This window comes from Emydura macquarii, unplaced genomic scaffold (assembly GCF_026122565.2).
Source record: "Emydura macquarii macquarii isolate MOO-44397 ecotype Brisbane River unplaced genomic scaffold, CSIRO-AGI_Emac_v2 contig_1876, whole genome shotgun sequence".
NCBI classification, from domain to species: domain Eukaryota; kingdom Metazoa; phylum Chordata; order Testudines; family Chelidae; genus Emydura; species Emydura macquarii.
The window spans coordinates 18,685,687-18,698,681 of record NW_027132013.1 but is presented as its reverse complement, the minus strand read 5'-3'; the positions used below and the strand labels follow the sequence as shown (position 1 = coordinate 18,698,681).

Here is a 12,995-nt window from a genome sequence, read left to right as displayed (position 1 = left end):
TTGTCTATATACCTTAGCAAAGGCCTTGGCATTTACCCTTAGGGTGAGCATACTGCCCTCTCTTCTTTTTGTTTGCACTTACCATCTACCCATTCCTTAATGTCTCCTTTTCTGTGTTTATTTATCCAGGTATATATAGTTGGGATGCTTAAATACAACTAAAGCTACTAGGTTGTTTTATCACATAGTTACAGCGCATCTTGGAATGAATAAATCATGACATAGAATTTTGCCCTTTTATGGGTCACCACATTAATCACATCCACGTTTCTAAGTCACATGGACCCCTCCATTGGGACATAAGATCAACATTGTGCTGTTTGGATTCAGATACATGGCAGGATATTGCACACACTTCAGTGAGAGGGATTAATGTGAAAGAATGATAATATCTCAAGACAGATGAGAACAGGATGCTTTTAATGTAGTTTAAAGCTATTCCCCTAAATTGGAAATAATATTTGTGATTCCAGGGTTATACAAATACCACAGTCACCCCGCAATTGATCATGTGCAAAATCAAGTGTAGACTTTGCAATCTTGCTCCAAAAATACAGTCTTCTGTCCAGTGAGCTGTAGGGGCACCTTAATTAAATAGAGAGTAAAGGAAACCCACAATGAAATCTGTAATAATACTATTTTGAGATCTTTGGATGAAAGATAATCATAGAATTTAAGTTGGAAGGTACCACCAGATCCTAGATTAAAGGCACTATAGAAGTACAGAGTGTCTCCAGTAAATGAGAACCTGGGAGGAATGTCAATATAATTCCCATTTTTAGATTATAAAACAGGCACAGAAGAGTTATGTGACTTCCCCAAGATCACACAAGTCAATAACACAGCTAGGAATATAACTCAGATCTCCTGCTTTGCGATCTCATTCTCGGACCATTAAACATGCTCTTTCCCAGCCTATTTAGATCATTTGTACACATCCATAACACAGTGAGTTTTATTGACCTTGACTTATCGGCATTGTTAGATCTCCTCTCTCTCAGCTTCTGACTCTCTTAGCTGTGTCTTAACTCCTCACCTAAGTTGTGAAGTATAAATCTTCAGGTATGTGAAGGGAGTAACTTCAAATCTGCAAGTCTAGGTAATACAAGACAATTAAAGAGTGCTGATATCCTTGCTGATTGCTGGTGTGCCAAAAAAATTGCACCACTCAAAGGGCTGCCATTCATAGTGGCTTGACAGTGGCCTTAGGAAGTTAATAATGTGATGGTAACAAGCCTGTTTGGTGTGATGGGGCCAGACCTGATGGCCATAGGAGCGTGCTGGAAGGCATATATATCAGCCCCAGGCTTAACAAATCCTTGTTCCCTGGGTAATTCAGCCAGGGTCACTCCAGGTAAATTAGGTCACCTGAAGCCAATTAAGGAGCTTGCCACAGCAGTTAAAAGCCTTTGTTTCAGGCAGATGGGCAGCTGAAAGGGAGGTGGGAGAAGGAGCGGAGCAGAGCAGAATAGAGCTGCTACAGAGCTTGGAGCTAGTACTGTTCCTGCCACAACACCAAGGTACGGGAGTTAGGGAGAAGCCCGTCCAGGCAGGGCCGAGGGACGTAGGCCCAAAGGCCAGAAGGAGGACCCAGCCACTCAGACAACTGGACGGAGAGACTCAAGTTGAGGAAGGGGGAAAAACCCTCCTCCTCTATTCCAGGAAGTGGACCGCAAGCAGGGGAGCCACGGACAAGTGACCCAGGGAAGATAGTAGCTCTCTCATGAACTAAGCAGTTTGAGGCTACTCCTTGCAGGGTCCTTGGGTCGGGGCCTGGGGTAGAGGGCGGGGACTGGGCCCCCCCGCCCCCACCCAGCCACACCACCAGTGTAGCCAAAGAGAGTGCAAGACCCGTGGGGCCGAATAGGCCTCCCTCGCCACAACTGTTGTCAGGAGTGGGATATTGTGCGCAGCGGCCCGAGGGCGGGGGGGGGGGGGGGGCATTTTTTCTTTTCCTCTCCTCCCCGCCATAATGGAAGACGTAGTAAAGGCACTCATACAAGCCACGGCATCCCAGCAGGAGGCCACCAGGGCCCGATAGCCACCCAGGAGGAATCAATGTGGCACCAGCAAGAGACCAACCAGTTGCTGATCAGCTAGGCCAACCAGGACTGGGCCCTCTTGCGAGAAGTGGTGTCCCACCTGAAGACCCTGACCTCCCAAACCCTTGGGCCGGATGGGATGCGAACACTACGGGCCACTAACTATCTGCAGAAGATGACTGCTGAGGATGATGTAGAGGCGTACCTCCTCGCCTTTGAGAGGATTGCCGCATGTGAGGCTTCCCCAGGCCCAGTGGGCTGGTATTCTTGCCCCCTTTTTGTATGGAGAAGCCCAAAAGGCCTATTATGACCTACCCGCAGAAGCTGCAGCCGACTATCACCAGTTAAAAACAGAGATCCTGGCTCGAGGGGGAGTAACGACGGCTGTGTGGGCCCAGAGATACCATGACTGGAGGTACCAGAAGGGCAAGGCTCCACGGTCACAGCTATTCAATCTTGCCCATCCTGCACAGAAGTGGCTGCAGCCGGAGATCCATTGGACAGAGAAGGTCCTTGAGATCCTTGTTATTGACCAGTACATGAGGGGGTTGCCACTAGACCTCCGCTCCTCGGTAGGCCAGAATGACCCCTCTTCCTACGACAAACTAATTGCACTAGTAGAAAGATGGATAACAGCCAGGGGTCTTTCCCGACCCGCCAGAGAGGACTTGCCCCAGGTCAGATGACCTACCCCAGTTCCTGGGATCCAGACGCCCGAAAACCGGGGAAGACCAGGGAAATGGAGGGCCCACTGGAGGCCACCAAGGGACGGGGTGACGTGGGCAGGGAGTATGGGGTCAGATCCCTTAGCCCAAAGGACAATGCAGTGCCAAGGGCCTCCTATGATGCTATGCGTGTGGGGAGCGGGGACACATAGCTGCCCAATGTCCCAACGTGGAAGAACCCATGCAGTGTAACCTGGGAACCTGGGCAGACTCCTGCAGCCTAATCCACCTCGTGGGGGTTGCTCTAACCCCACATAGATACATGAGGCCTGTGAAGCTAAATGGAGTCAAGACCCTGGCACTGGTGGACTCCAGGAGTGTCATTAAGCTCATTTCAGGGAAATTTGTAAAGTGCAGCCAATTGACACAGGCTAAATGCACAGGGGTAACTTGCATTCATGGGGCCGTTAGTTACTACCTAACCATCCCAGTAGATATCGAAGTTCAGAAAGGTGTCACAAGGGTGACAGCAGGAGTGGTTCCTAGGCTTCCATATCCGGTTCTCATAGGAAGAGACTTCCCGGGGTTTGGAACCCTACTTCCCCCAGAAGGGTCAGGGGAAGGGGAGGAACTTGAAACTAATGGACTAGCCCGCCCCCCCCCCCCCCCAGATGGCTACCCCCCGACATACTCCGAGATTGCCCAGGATCTATTCCCTGCCCTAGGGCCAAAAGACCAGGGCCAAAAGGAGGGCAGCTAAGGCTTTGGGTACAAGAATCTTGACCCAGGGTTCAAAGCCAGCCATGGTAGACAGGCAGACCCGGGCCGCAGCTAGAGAAGCTGCCCTGAGAGAGGAAGGACCCAAAGCGGACCCTGAACCAAATCGCACCAAACCAGAAGCAGGGGTGGAGATGGGCCCCTTGGAGCTTGGACAGCTAGGATCGGCACAAGAAAACTTTGGCCAAGACCAGGCCGAAGACCCAAGATACATCAATGCCAGAAAGGAAGTGGCAGAGATAGATGGAGTGCCTGTGGAGGGGAAAACTCAGAGTCCGGGGCCGTATTTTATGATAAAGGGGGACTTGAAGTATCAGGCCACGGAGATGAACGGAGAGAGGGTGCTACAGCTCCTGGTGCCCCAGAAGCACCAAAAAGCCATGCTGAGCTTGGCCCACAGCCACCTCTTTGGAGGGCACTTGGGTGTAGAAAAAACCCTGGCTTGAATCTTAAGGAGGTTCTTTTGGCTGGGTATACATGAGGAAGTTTAGCGCTATTGTGCCATCTTCCCCGAGTGCCAGCTACACAGCCCCCAGCCTCACTTAAGGGCCTCTTTAGTACCCCCCTCCCCCATCATTGAAATCCTGTTTGAATGGATTGCCATAGATCTAGTGGGTCCCTTGGAGAAAACGACTGGAGGTCACCAACACATACTCGTCGTCATCGACTATGCCATCATGTACCTGGAAGCTGTCACCTTGCAGAATAATTGAGGTAATTAGGTAATTGAGACCGAGCTAGTGAAGATTTTCGCCCGGGTGGGGCTACCCAAGGAAATATTAAAGGACCAAGGGACCCCGTTCATGTCAAAACTAATGAAGGACTTGTGCACTCTCCTACATTTGTGAGCCCTGTGGACTTCCGTCTACCACCCTCAGACAGAGGCCTTGTGGAAAGGTTCAATAGGACCCTCAAGGCCATGATAAAGAAGGTGGTGAGCCGAGATGGAAAGGACTGGGATGCCTTGCTGCCGTTCCTCATGTTTGCCATCCAGGAGGTTCCCCAGGCCTCAAAGGGATTCTCCCCCTTTGAACTACTATAAGGACGCCACCCCCGGGGTATCTTGGACATAGCCAGGGAAATTTGGGAGGAGGAGCCCACACCAGGAAAGAACGTAATGGATCATGTGCTCCAGATAAGGGACCGGATAGCCCGAGTCACCCCCATTGTATGGGAACATTTAGAAAAAGCCCAGGGGGCCCAGCAGGTCCACTATAACCGCCAAGCAACAGTTCAACAATTTCACCCAGGAGACCAGGTGATACTGGTCCCCACCGCCGAAAGCAAGCTGTTGGCCCAGTGGCAGGGACCCTATGAAGTGGTTGAGCCCAGGGGGGAGACCAACTATAAGGTATGACAACCGGGGCACCAAAAGCAAGAACAGATCTATCATATCAACTTATTAAAGCCCTGGAAGACCCGAGAAGTATGTATGACCTTAACTCAGGACATAGAACCATTTGAACAAATAAAGATATCCCCTGACCTCACACCAAACCAAAAGGCTGAGGCATCAAAAATGGTAGCCCAGAACCAAGATGTCTTCACAACTAGGCCAGGTCAAACGACAGAGGTTTTTCACCACATTATCACAAACCCTGGAGCAAGGTTACGATGAGGCCCTACTGAGTACCCAAGGCCAAGAGAAAGGAAATTAAGGCTGAGGTCAAAAAAAAGTTGGAGCTGGAGGCCATAGAAGAATCCCATAATCAGTAGTCTAGCCCAATCATGCTAGTGCCTAAACCTGACGGCACTACAAGGTTCTGCAATGACTTTTGTCGGCTAAACGAGGTTTCTCAGTTCGACGCATACCCCATGCCCCATACAAATGAGCTTGTGGACCGACTGGGCAAGGCCCAGTTCCTAACTACCTTTGATTTGACCAAGGCATTTTGGCAAATTCTTCTAGCTAAAGAGGCAAAGGAAAAGACCGTGTCTCTACATCAGACGGGTTGTTCCAATATACAGTCCTCCCCTTTGGACTACATGGGGCCCCAGCCACCTTCCAGCATCTAATGGGTAAGCTGTTATGCCCCCATGCTGACTGTGCTGCCGCATATCTGAATGACATAGTAATTCACACCCCAGACTGGGAAACACACCTGAGGAAGGTAGAAGGGGTATTGAACACCCTGAGGCAGGCTGGCCTTACCACAAATCCCACCAAGTGTGCCATAGGTCTTGCGGAGGCTAGATATCTCAGATACATCATAGGGAGGGGCATGGTGAGACCCCAACTAAACAAGGTGGAAGCTATCCAGAATTGGCCCTGGCCTAACTGAAAGAAGCAGGTCTGAGCATTTTTAGGTGTGGTGGGCTACTACCGGCGATTCATCCCCCATTTCACCTCCAGAGCCAGTCCCCTGACGGACCTGATAAAGGCCCAGGGCCCAGACATGGTACGATGGACCACTGCAGCAGAAGAAGCCTTTACAGACTTACGGAAGGCCCTCTGCAGTGACCCCATACTCCTCGCCCCCGACTTTACAAAAGAATTTATTCTGCAGACCAACGCTTCTCAGGTGGGGTTGGGTGCGGTCCTGTCGCAGATGGCGGGAGGTGAGGAACACCGAATAATGTACCTCAGCGGAAAACTCCTCCCGAGGGAACAGGGATATGCAGTCATAGAAAGGGAGTGCCTTGCCATCAAGTGGGCAATGGAAGCACTCCGCTACTACCTGCTGAGACGCCACTTTACCCTCGTGACTGATCACGCTCCCTTCCAGTGGATGCAACGGTACAGGGAGAAAAATGCATGGGTAACCAGGTGGTTCTTGTCCCTCCAACCTTTCCAGTTCACCATACAACACCGGGCAGGCAGTCACCACGGGAATGCCAATGGCCTGTCCCAGTTCATTGCATGACGTCCCAAGTTGGGACGGTGGGATTGAGCAGAGGGGGATGATGTGTGATGGGGCCAAACCTGATGGCCATAGGAGGGTGCTAGAAGGCATATGTATCAGCCCCAGGTTTAACAAATCCTTGTTCCCTGGGTAATTCAGTCAGGGTTACTCTAGGTCAATTAGGTCACTTGAAGCCAATTAAGGAGCTTGCCACAACAGTTAAAAGCCTCTGTTTTAGGCAGACAGGGACAACTGAAAGGGGGTTGGGTGAAGGAGCACAGCAGAGTGGAGTAGAGCTGCTACAGAGCTTGGAGCTAGTACTATTGCTGCCACAACACCAAGGTACGGGAGTTAGGGAGAAGCCCGTCCAAGCAGGGCCGAGGGATGTAGGCCCAAAGGCCTGAAAGAGGACCCAGCCGCTCAGACAACTGGACGGAGAGACTCAAGTTGAGTAAGGGGGAAAAGCCCTCCTCCCTGATTCCAGGAAGTGGACTGTAAGCAGGCGGGCCACGGACAAGCGACCCAGGGAAGATAGTAGCTTTCATGAACTAAGCAGTTTGAGGCTACTCCTCGCAGGGTTCCTGGGTCAGGGCCTGGGGTAAAGGGTGGAACTGGGCCCCTCCCCCCACTCCCACCCAGCCACACCACCAGCGTAGCCAAAGAGAGCGCAAGACCTGTGGGACTGAATAGGTCGCCCTCACCACAGTGGATAGAAAGTAAAGATCTATCTGGGCCATAAAAAGTTCAGCTGCAGATTTAAACTCCCCTGATGTTTGAGTTTGGATTAGAGCTTTTAGTTCTGACCCATATCTACAAGAAAATGAAGTATACAGTTATATACTATGGTTGCATTGACTGTTGTTTCTATAATATAGTCATTCCAAGGAGCACTGGTCTTACACATTTGACTATTACCGTTGTTAACTGGTTACTCTAAAATTGTTTTTTGGAAAGGGAAGAAATAAGTATACAAGGCAGTGATGTTGTCATGACCTTGGCAAATCCTATTCCCTGCAGTGATTTTCAATCTTCATTACTGCTTTGTATTTTATGCTGAAATATTCTTGATGGAGATTAATTTTTTTTGCTTGTTTATATATTGTTGTACCTTCCTTGAGATGGGAATTGCAAGACTTTGATAAAAGAACTGAGTCTTGCCTGTTTCTGCATCTTCTGCTAAGATGTTATTTTGTAACGACCCCCACCCACACACTTAATTGACTTTCATTAGACATTCCTGTGCTTGGCACATTGTAGTACACTTGGAGAGATTTAAAAAAAAAAAATTTTTTTTGTGGTGGAACACATCATTGTTGCAAAATGCCTTACTGCAGCAGGGCATTATCCGTGTCTATGTGCGGATTAATTGGCCCATGCTTCCTGTCCTAAACAGAATATTACTAATTGTAAATGTAGTGGAAAGAGTCATAAGAATGGCCATACTAGATCAAACCAGTGGTCCATCTAATTTAGTGCCCTGTCTTCTTACAGTGGCTAGTGTCAGATGCTTCACAAGGAGTGAACAGAACAGGGGAATTCATCAAGTGATCCATTCCCTGTTGCCCAGTCCCAGCTTCTAGCAGTCAGAGGTTCAGAGTTATCTAGAGCATAGGGCTGCATCCTTGACGATTTTGGATAATAGCCATTAATGGACTTATCCTCCATTAACTATCTAATTCTTTTTTGAACCCAGTTATACTAGTCTTGTGTTATACATATGTTTCCCTGTCTTTTCCTCCTCCAGCCTGAAGTCTCTGGTACATGGATACAAGCAATGGTCATCCAGTGCTCCAAACCTAGGGAAGGTCCAGAGAACTACACCTGCCTTGCCAGGATTCACCAGCCTGGCAGAGATGGGTAAGGGCAGACCATGTACTTCATTTCATACACATGCACACACCCCTGAGAGAGCAATTCTATTCACCCCAGGCATCTTACTCCGATATCTTCACTTTGGTGGCTCACTACTTCACCTTTATTTCCACCCTCTTTCTTATCTCTCCTTTTGTCTTTTCGGTATGTATTCATTCCCCTCCAACCCCTCCACATTCTCACTCTCTCACACTCTGCAGCTCACCAGTTCTGTATACAAACCTCTTACAACCACTGTCCAGATCTCCGTTCTCTGTGGTAACTTTGCACTCCTTACAGACTTTGTGATCTTTCTTGTGAATAATCCTGTTGAGGATATTTGGGTGCTGCAGTATAAGCATAGATCTTACCTGCACTTACGGGAAGTACTAGGGGAGGTGTTTGTCTCTTTCCCCAGTTTTCTATTCATGCCCTTATGTGTATATCTGCTCCATCTTGGAGGGCTGACGATCTCTTTTCAGAAATGCTACTCTTGGTCAGCCAGTAGGGGTCGCAGTTGAACATGTGATTGATTTGTTCTCCACCTTTGTAGTGTTCCCAGCCTCCACCAGCTTTGAGAGCTGGATTCACACCCACAAGGACCACCTTTTTTGTGCAGTTTTGGATTGCCTAGCTTGGAGAGAAGAGCCTATTCATATTTGACTATGGTTAAACAGTTGGTGCTTAAGATGAAGACATTTCTTCTTTTGCATGCGTTGTGAAGCTTAATCCATTCATGTTTGTTAGGCGTATTGTGATTCTCTACTGAAAAGTTATGCCCATGCAAAGTATTTTTTATTTGCTTTGCAGAGGATGAAGACAGTGAGAGTCTTAATGGAGACAGAATGCACCAGTCACCTGGGCGCACCCCATCATACCTCTGCATCCCGTTTCAGAAGAGCGGAGACTGGGATGGCCCACCCAGTGATGCCAATGAGGAGTCCACACCCATGAACTCTGCTACCAGCACCCCCCAGCTCACGCCCACCAATAGCCTCAAGCGGGGCAGCTCCCAGCATAAGCAGTGGGAGGTTGCCTTGCTTGGCTGCGGGGCAGTGCTGGCTGCTGCAGGCCTGGGCTTTGATCTGTTGGAGGCAGGCAAGTGCCAGTTGCTGACCCAGGATGAGCTGGAACCGCCCAAGGAGGAGAAGAAGAAACGTGACAGTATTTTCCAGAGGGCTGGGCGTCCGCGCAGAAGCACCAGCCCACCTTCCCGGAAGCTCTTCAAGAAAGAGGAGCCCATGTTACTGCTGGGCGAGCCATCCGCCTCACTGACTCTCCTCTCCCTGTCTTCCATTTCTGAATGTAACTCCACCCGGTCCCTGCTGCGCTCAGACAGCGATGAGATTGTGGTATATGAAATGCCTGTCAGCCCTGTGACAGTCAAGGCTCCCTTGCCAGTAGTTAGCAACCCGCTGGTCAATGTACGCATTGAGAGGTTCAAGCAGGACCCCAACCAGTCCCTGACTCCCACACATGTGACTCTCTCTTCCCATGCACAGCAAAGGGGGCACAGGCGGACCCCCTCTGATGGGGCCATCAAAGCAGCTGGACTGGTTGCCAATGGGTGCTCTCCCAGTGGGTGCACTTCCAGTAACTATTTAACTGGTGCACTGGGTGCAGGTAAGTTTCTCTCCTCCTCCTTTGCAATCTTCAGAATGAAGGCCAGACAGTCAGTGCAGTGGCTCTTCTATCCCTGCCCCTTGTGTGTTTGTCCATTAAGAGAGTGAGTACTGTTTATACAGCGCCTAGCACAGTGGCTGGTCTATGACAAAAGGCTCCTAGGCACTACCTTTATACTAATAGTAACTAAAAGAACTCTAATCAGTTCAGTCTTGGCGTTAACAGTAATTCACTGTGCAACTTTGGGCAAGTTATATAACCTCTCCATGCCTGTGTTTCCTCATCAATGGGTACTGTGAAGCTGACTACATTAGTTTCTTAGACAAAAGGCATTGTCCACATATAATGTCATTTCAGTTAATTGTTCCTGATGATTTCACCTCCACTTCTTGCCCTTCCTTGAGTCCCTCTTATGCTTTCAAGGCAACTTCTATTCTGAAAGCCAACAAGGAATGGACCTGAGGCCTTTTGGTCTGAGCCAGTGCCACTTTTTGTTCATTGGCCAGAGGGCTCATGCTGGGGAGTACAAGGTGTTCTCTGCACCCAACCCTTTACTAGGGACTGAGCCTCCGCAACATCCCAACTTCCTTAACCAGTAGAGGAATTGTCCTCTGACCTAAGTGGCTACAGCCACTTAGGACTTTGTCCTGACAGGCTGCTGCTGTTCTATTGTTTCAGGGTCTGTAGTGAGATATAGGTTAACATAGTCATGTATGCTCAGAAAAATAGCTTAGTGAAAACTTAAAAGCAAAATTTTAAAAAAAGGAGGTATCCGGTATAGGAGAGTGCATGATTTCATATTTCTCTACCAGCTAAAGTTTATTAAATGGTAAAATAAAGTTTTGGAAGAAACAGCACTGGATAATTTATTGAAAGGGTTAGTCTATGAATCTAGTCTATGAAACTACACAAATGCATAAACTCATTTCACACATTTCTATAATTATCCTGCAAGGAGACTCTCTCCCTTGATGTGATGTGAAACTGTAGAAGAGCAGGAGTGTCCACTCTATTAGAGAAACTGTCACTTTTCAAGGTAGTGAGGGTGATAAAAGCTCTGCCAGCTTCCATTGTACTTAAGTTACATAATAGGCTCATCTTTATTTTGGCTGATTATAGGACAGGCTAAGAGTTAGGTTGTCCTTGGCCCTCTCACATGGGTGGTGATGGGGGAAAGCAAGGAGCTCCCACCCTTGCATGTCTCTCACACTTAGGCCAGGCCAGTTGCAGTCAGGATTGTACCTCTGTGCAGATCCGGATCTGCACAGGAGGTGAGACACTGGGGTGAACATACTGACTGCAGCAGCCTGTGCACCCCCCACCCCCCGCCCGCTCATGCATCAGAATTCAAGAGGACTGTGAGCCCCTCTACTTGAGGCAGCTCACTGCACGTTACCCCACCTCAGTGGGGTGCCTAAATGCATTAACTTAAACTAACCTACCTAAATTAGCAACAACTTTCAAATTATATGGTATGGGGTTTAATTCCCTTGTTCTTAGTCCTCTTTCCCTTTCAATTGCAGGCCCTCAGTCTGTGAACTCTGAAACTTGATCCTGTGACCGTGGAAAAGTCTTTCTAGACAACAAAAAGCACAAATTACACACTGCCCTATGTATTGGAGTGTGGAGTCAGTGGTGACTGCAGTCACTGTGAAAGGGAGCTCCACTCACGTCCGTTGCATGGAGATATACAAAATTAGCCACCTAGCATAGGCGTTTAGGGTGATGGGATACACTTCTAGGGAATAATGCAGCTTTCAGAATCCATTTGGATGGTCTCTCTTTAAAAATGCAGTGACTTTTCAACTTTTGGGGATCAGCTAGTTGAAGAACTTCATTAACTGATCAATCAGTTCTCGTTTGGGATTCTTCGCCATACTCAAAATCTTATGATGAGACATTATGCTTATTACATACATTCTATTAAAAAGATATTAAAAGAACATAAAAGACATACAAAGATGATAGAGAAAAGCACCCCAGAGTCACTGAATGATAAGGTTAAGGTTTTCCACTTGCGCTTTAAGTGATCTGATTATATGGCATTGTAGCAGCTGTATCTCAGTAGTGTGTTCAGAACAGTCCAGAAGCTAGTGAAGTAGTCCCTCATCTCAAACCAATATAATGGGCATAGACTTCTTGGTAGTTTAGGGAACTATATTTGTCACCTTTTGATAATTTGTCCACACTAGAACATCTATTCCAAACTCAGTGTTTCCTGTATTTATTAATGCAATAGCGAAATTTTATGGGAGAGAGGGCCAAAGCTTTCCCAAGCTCCCTGTGGTCTCCCCACGTATAATGTTTCAGCTGAAAACTTGGCTGTTCTGAATTTTGAATATATATCTTTATTTTTGTACATGCTTTTAGTATATTTAGGCAATAAAGTCAGATATATTGGAGCTATTTAAAAGTGGAATCTAACGGATCTCTCTCTCTCTCTCTCTCTCTCTGTCTCGGATAGGCGTATTAAAAACTCCCAGCCCAAGCCGAGATCCGAATGAGGTCCCCCGCTTGCCAGATCCCAACCTTGTCTTTCCTCCAACCCCAAGACGCTGGAATGCACAGCAGGACTCCACACTGGAAAGACCCAAGACCTTAGAATTCTTGCCGAGACCACGCCCTTCAGCCAATCGGCAGCGGCTTGATCCCTGGTGGTTCGTGTCGCCCAGCCAAGCCCGGGGTGAATCCTCTGCCAACAGTTCAAGTACTGACACTCCAAGCAATCTGGAGTCCTGTTTTGCTAGTAGCAGTAGCACTGTAGAGGAGAGGCCAGGACTTCCTGCTCTTCTTCCTTTCCAGGTGGGTGTTGCTGTAGAGGAACGGATGCTACTGGACATAGATGTTGAGGGACAGAGCCAGGACAGCACCGTTCCACTATGCAGAACTGAACTTAAAACAAACAAACTTGCAGCAAATAAACTCAAACAAGAGTTCTGGTCTTAGCATGAAACCAGTAGGGGGCAGTAAGACCCTTTAGATTCAATCATACTTCTTGCACTGAGAATGCACTTTGAAAACCGATAAAATGGAGGAATGCTACTGAGATCATATCATGGTGCTGCCTCCGTTGAAAATGTGTTGTCTGGCTGCCTGATTTTTGTCTGCAGTTGGATGTAACTGGGTAACTCAAAGCTGCCAACTTTTGCTGTGGGGATTTTCTGTAGTCTTCCTTATCTTTTCATTGCAGTTTG

At 48.2% G+C, this 12,995-nt stretch overlaps 1 protein-coding gene across 1 annotated transcript in view; it reads left to right on the top strand.

The window, feature by feature from the left end:
• Positions 1–12,747, top strand: part of MAP3K9 (mitogen-activated protein kinase kinase kinase 9) — a 91,338-nt gene extending 78,591 nt beyond the window's left edge. The window contains exons 9-11 of the mRNA XM_067558140.1: positions 8,072–8,184; positions 8,989–9,801; positions 12,266–12,747. Coding sequence (XP_067414241.1) covers positions 8,072–8,184; positions 8,989–9,801; positions 12,266–12,747 — 1,408 coding nt within the window. The remainder of the gene's footprint in view (positions 1–8,071; positions 8,185–8,988; positions 9,802–12,265) is intronic.
• The last annotated feature ends 248 nt before the right edge of the window (positions 12,748–12,995 follow it).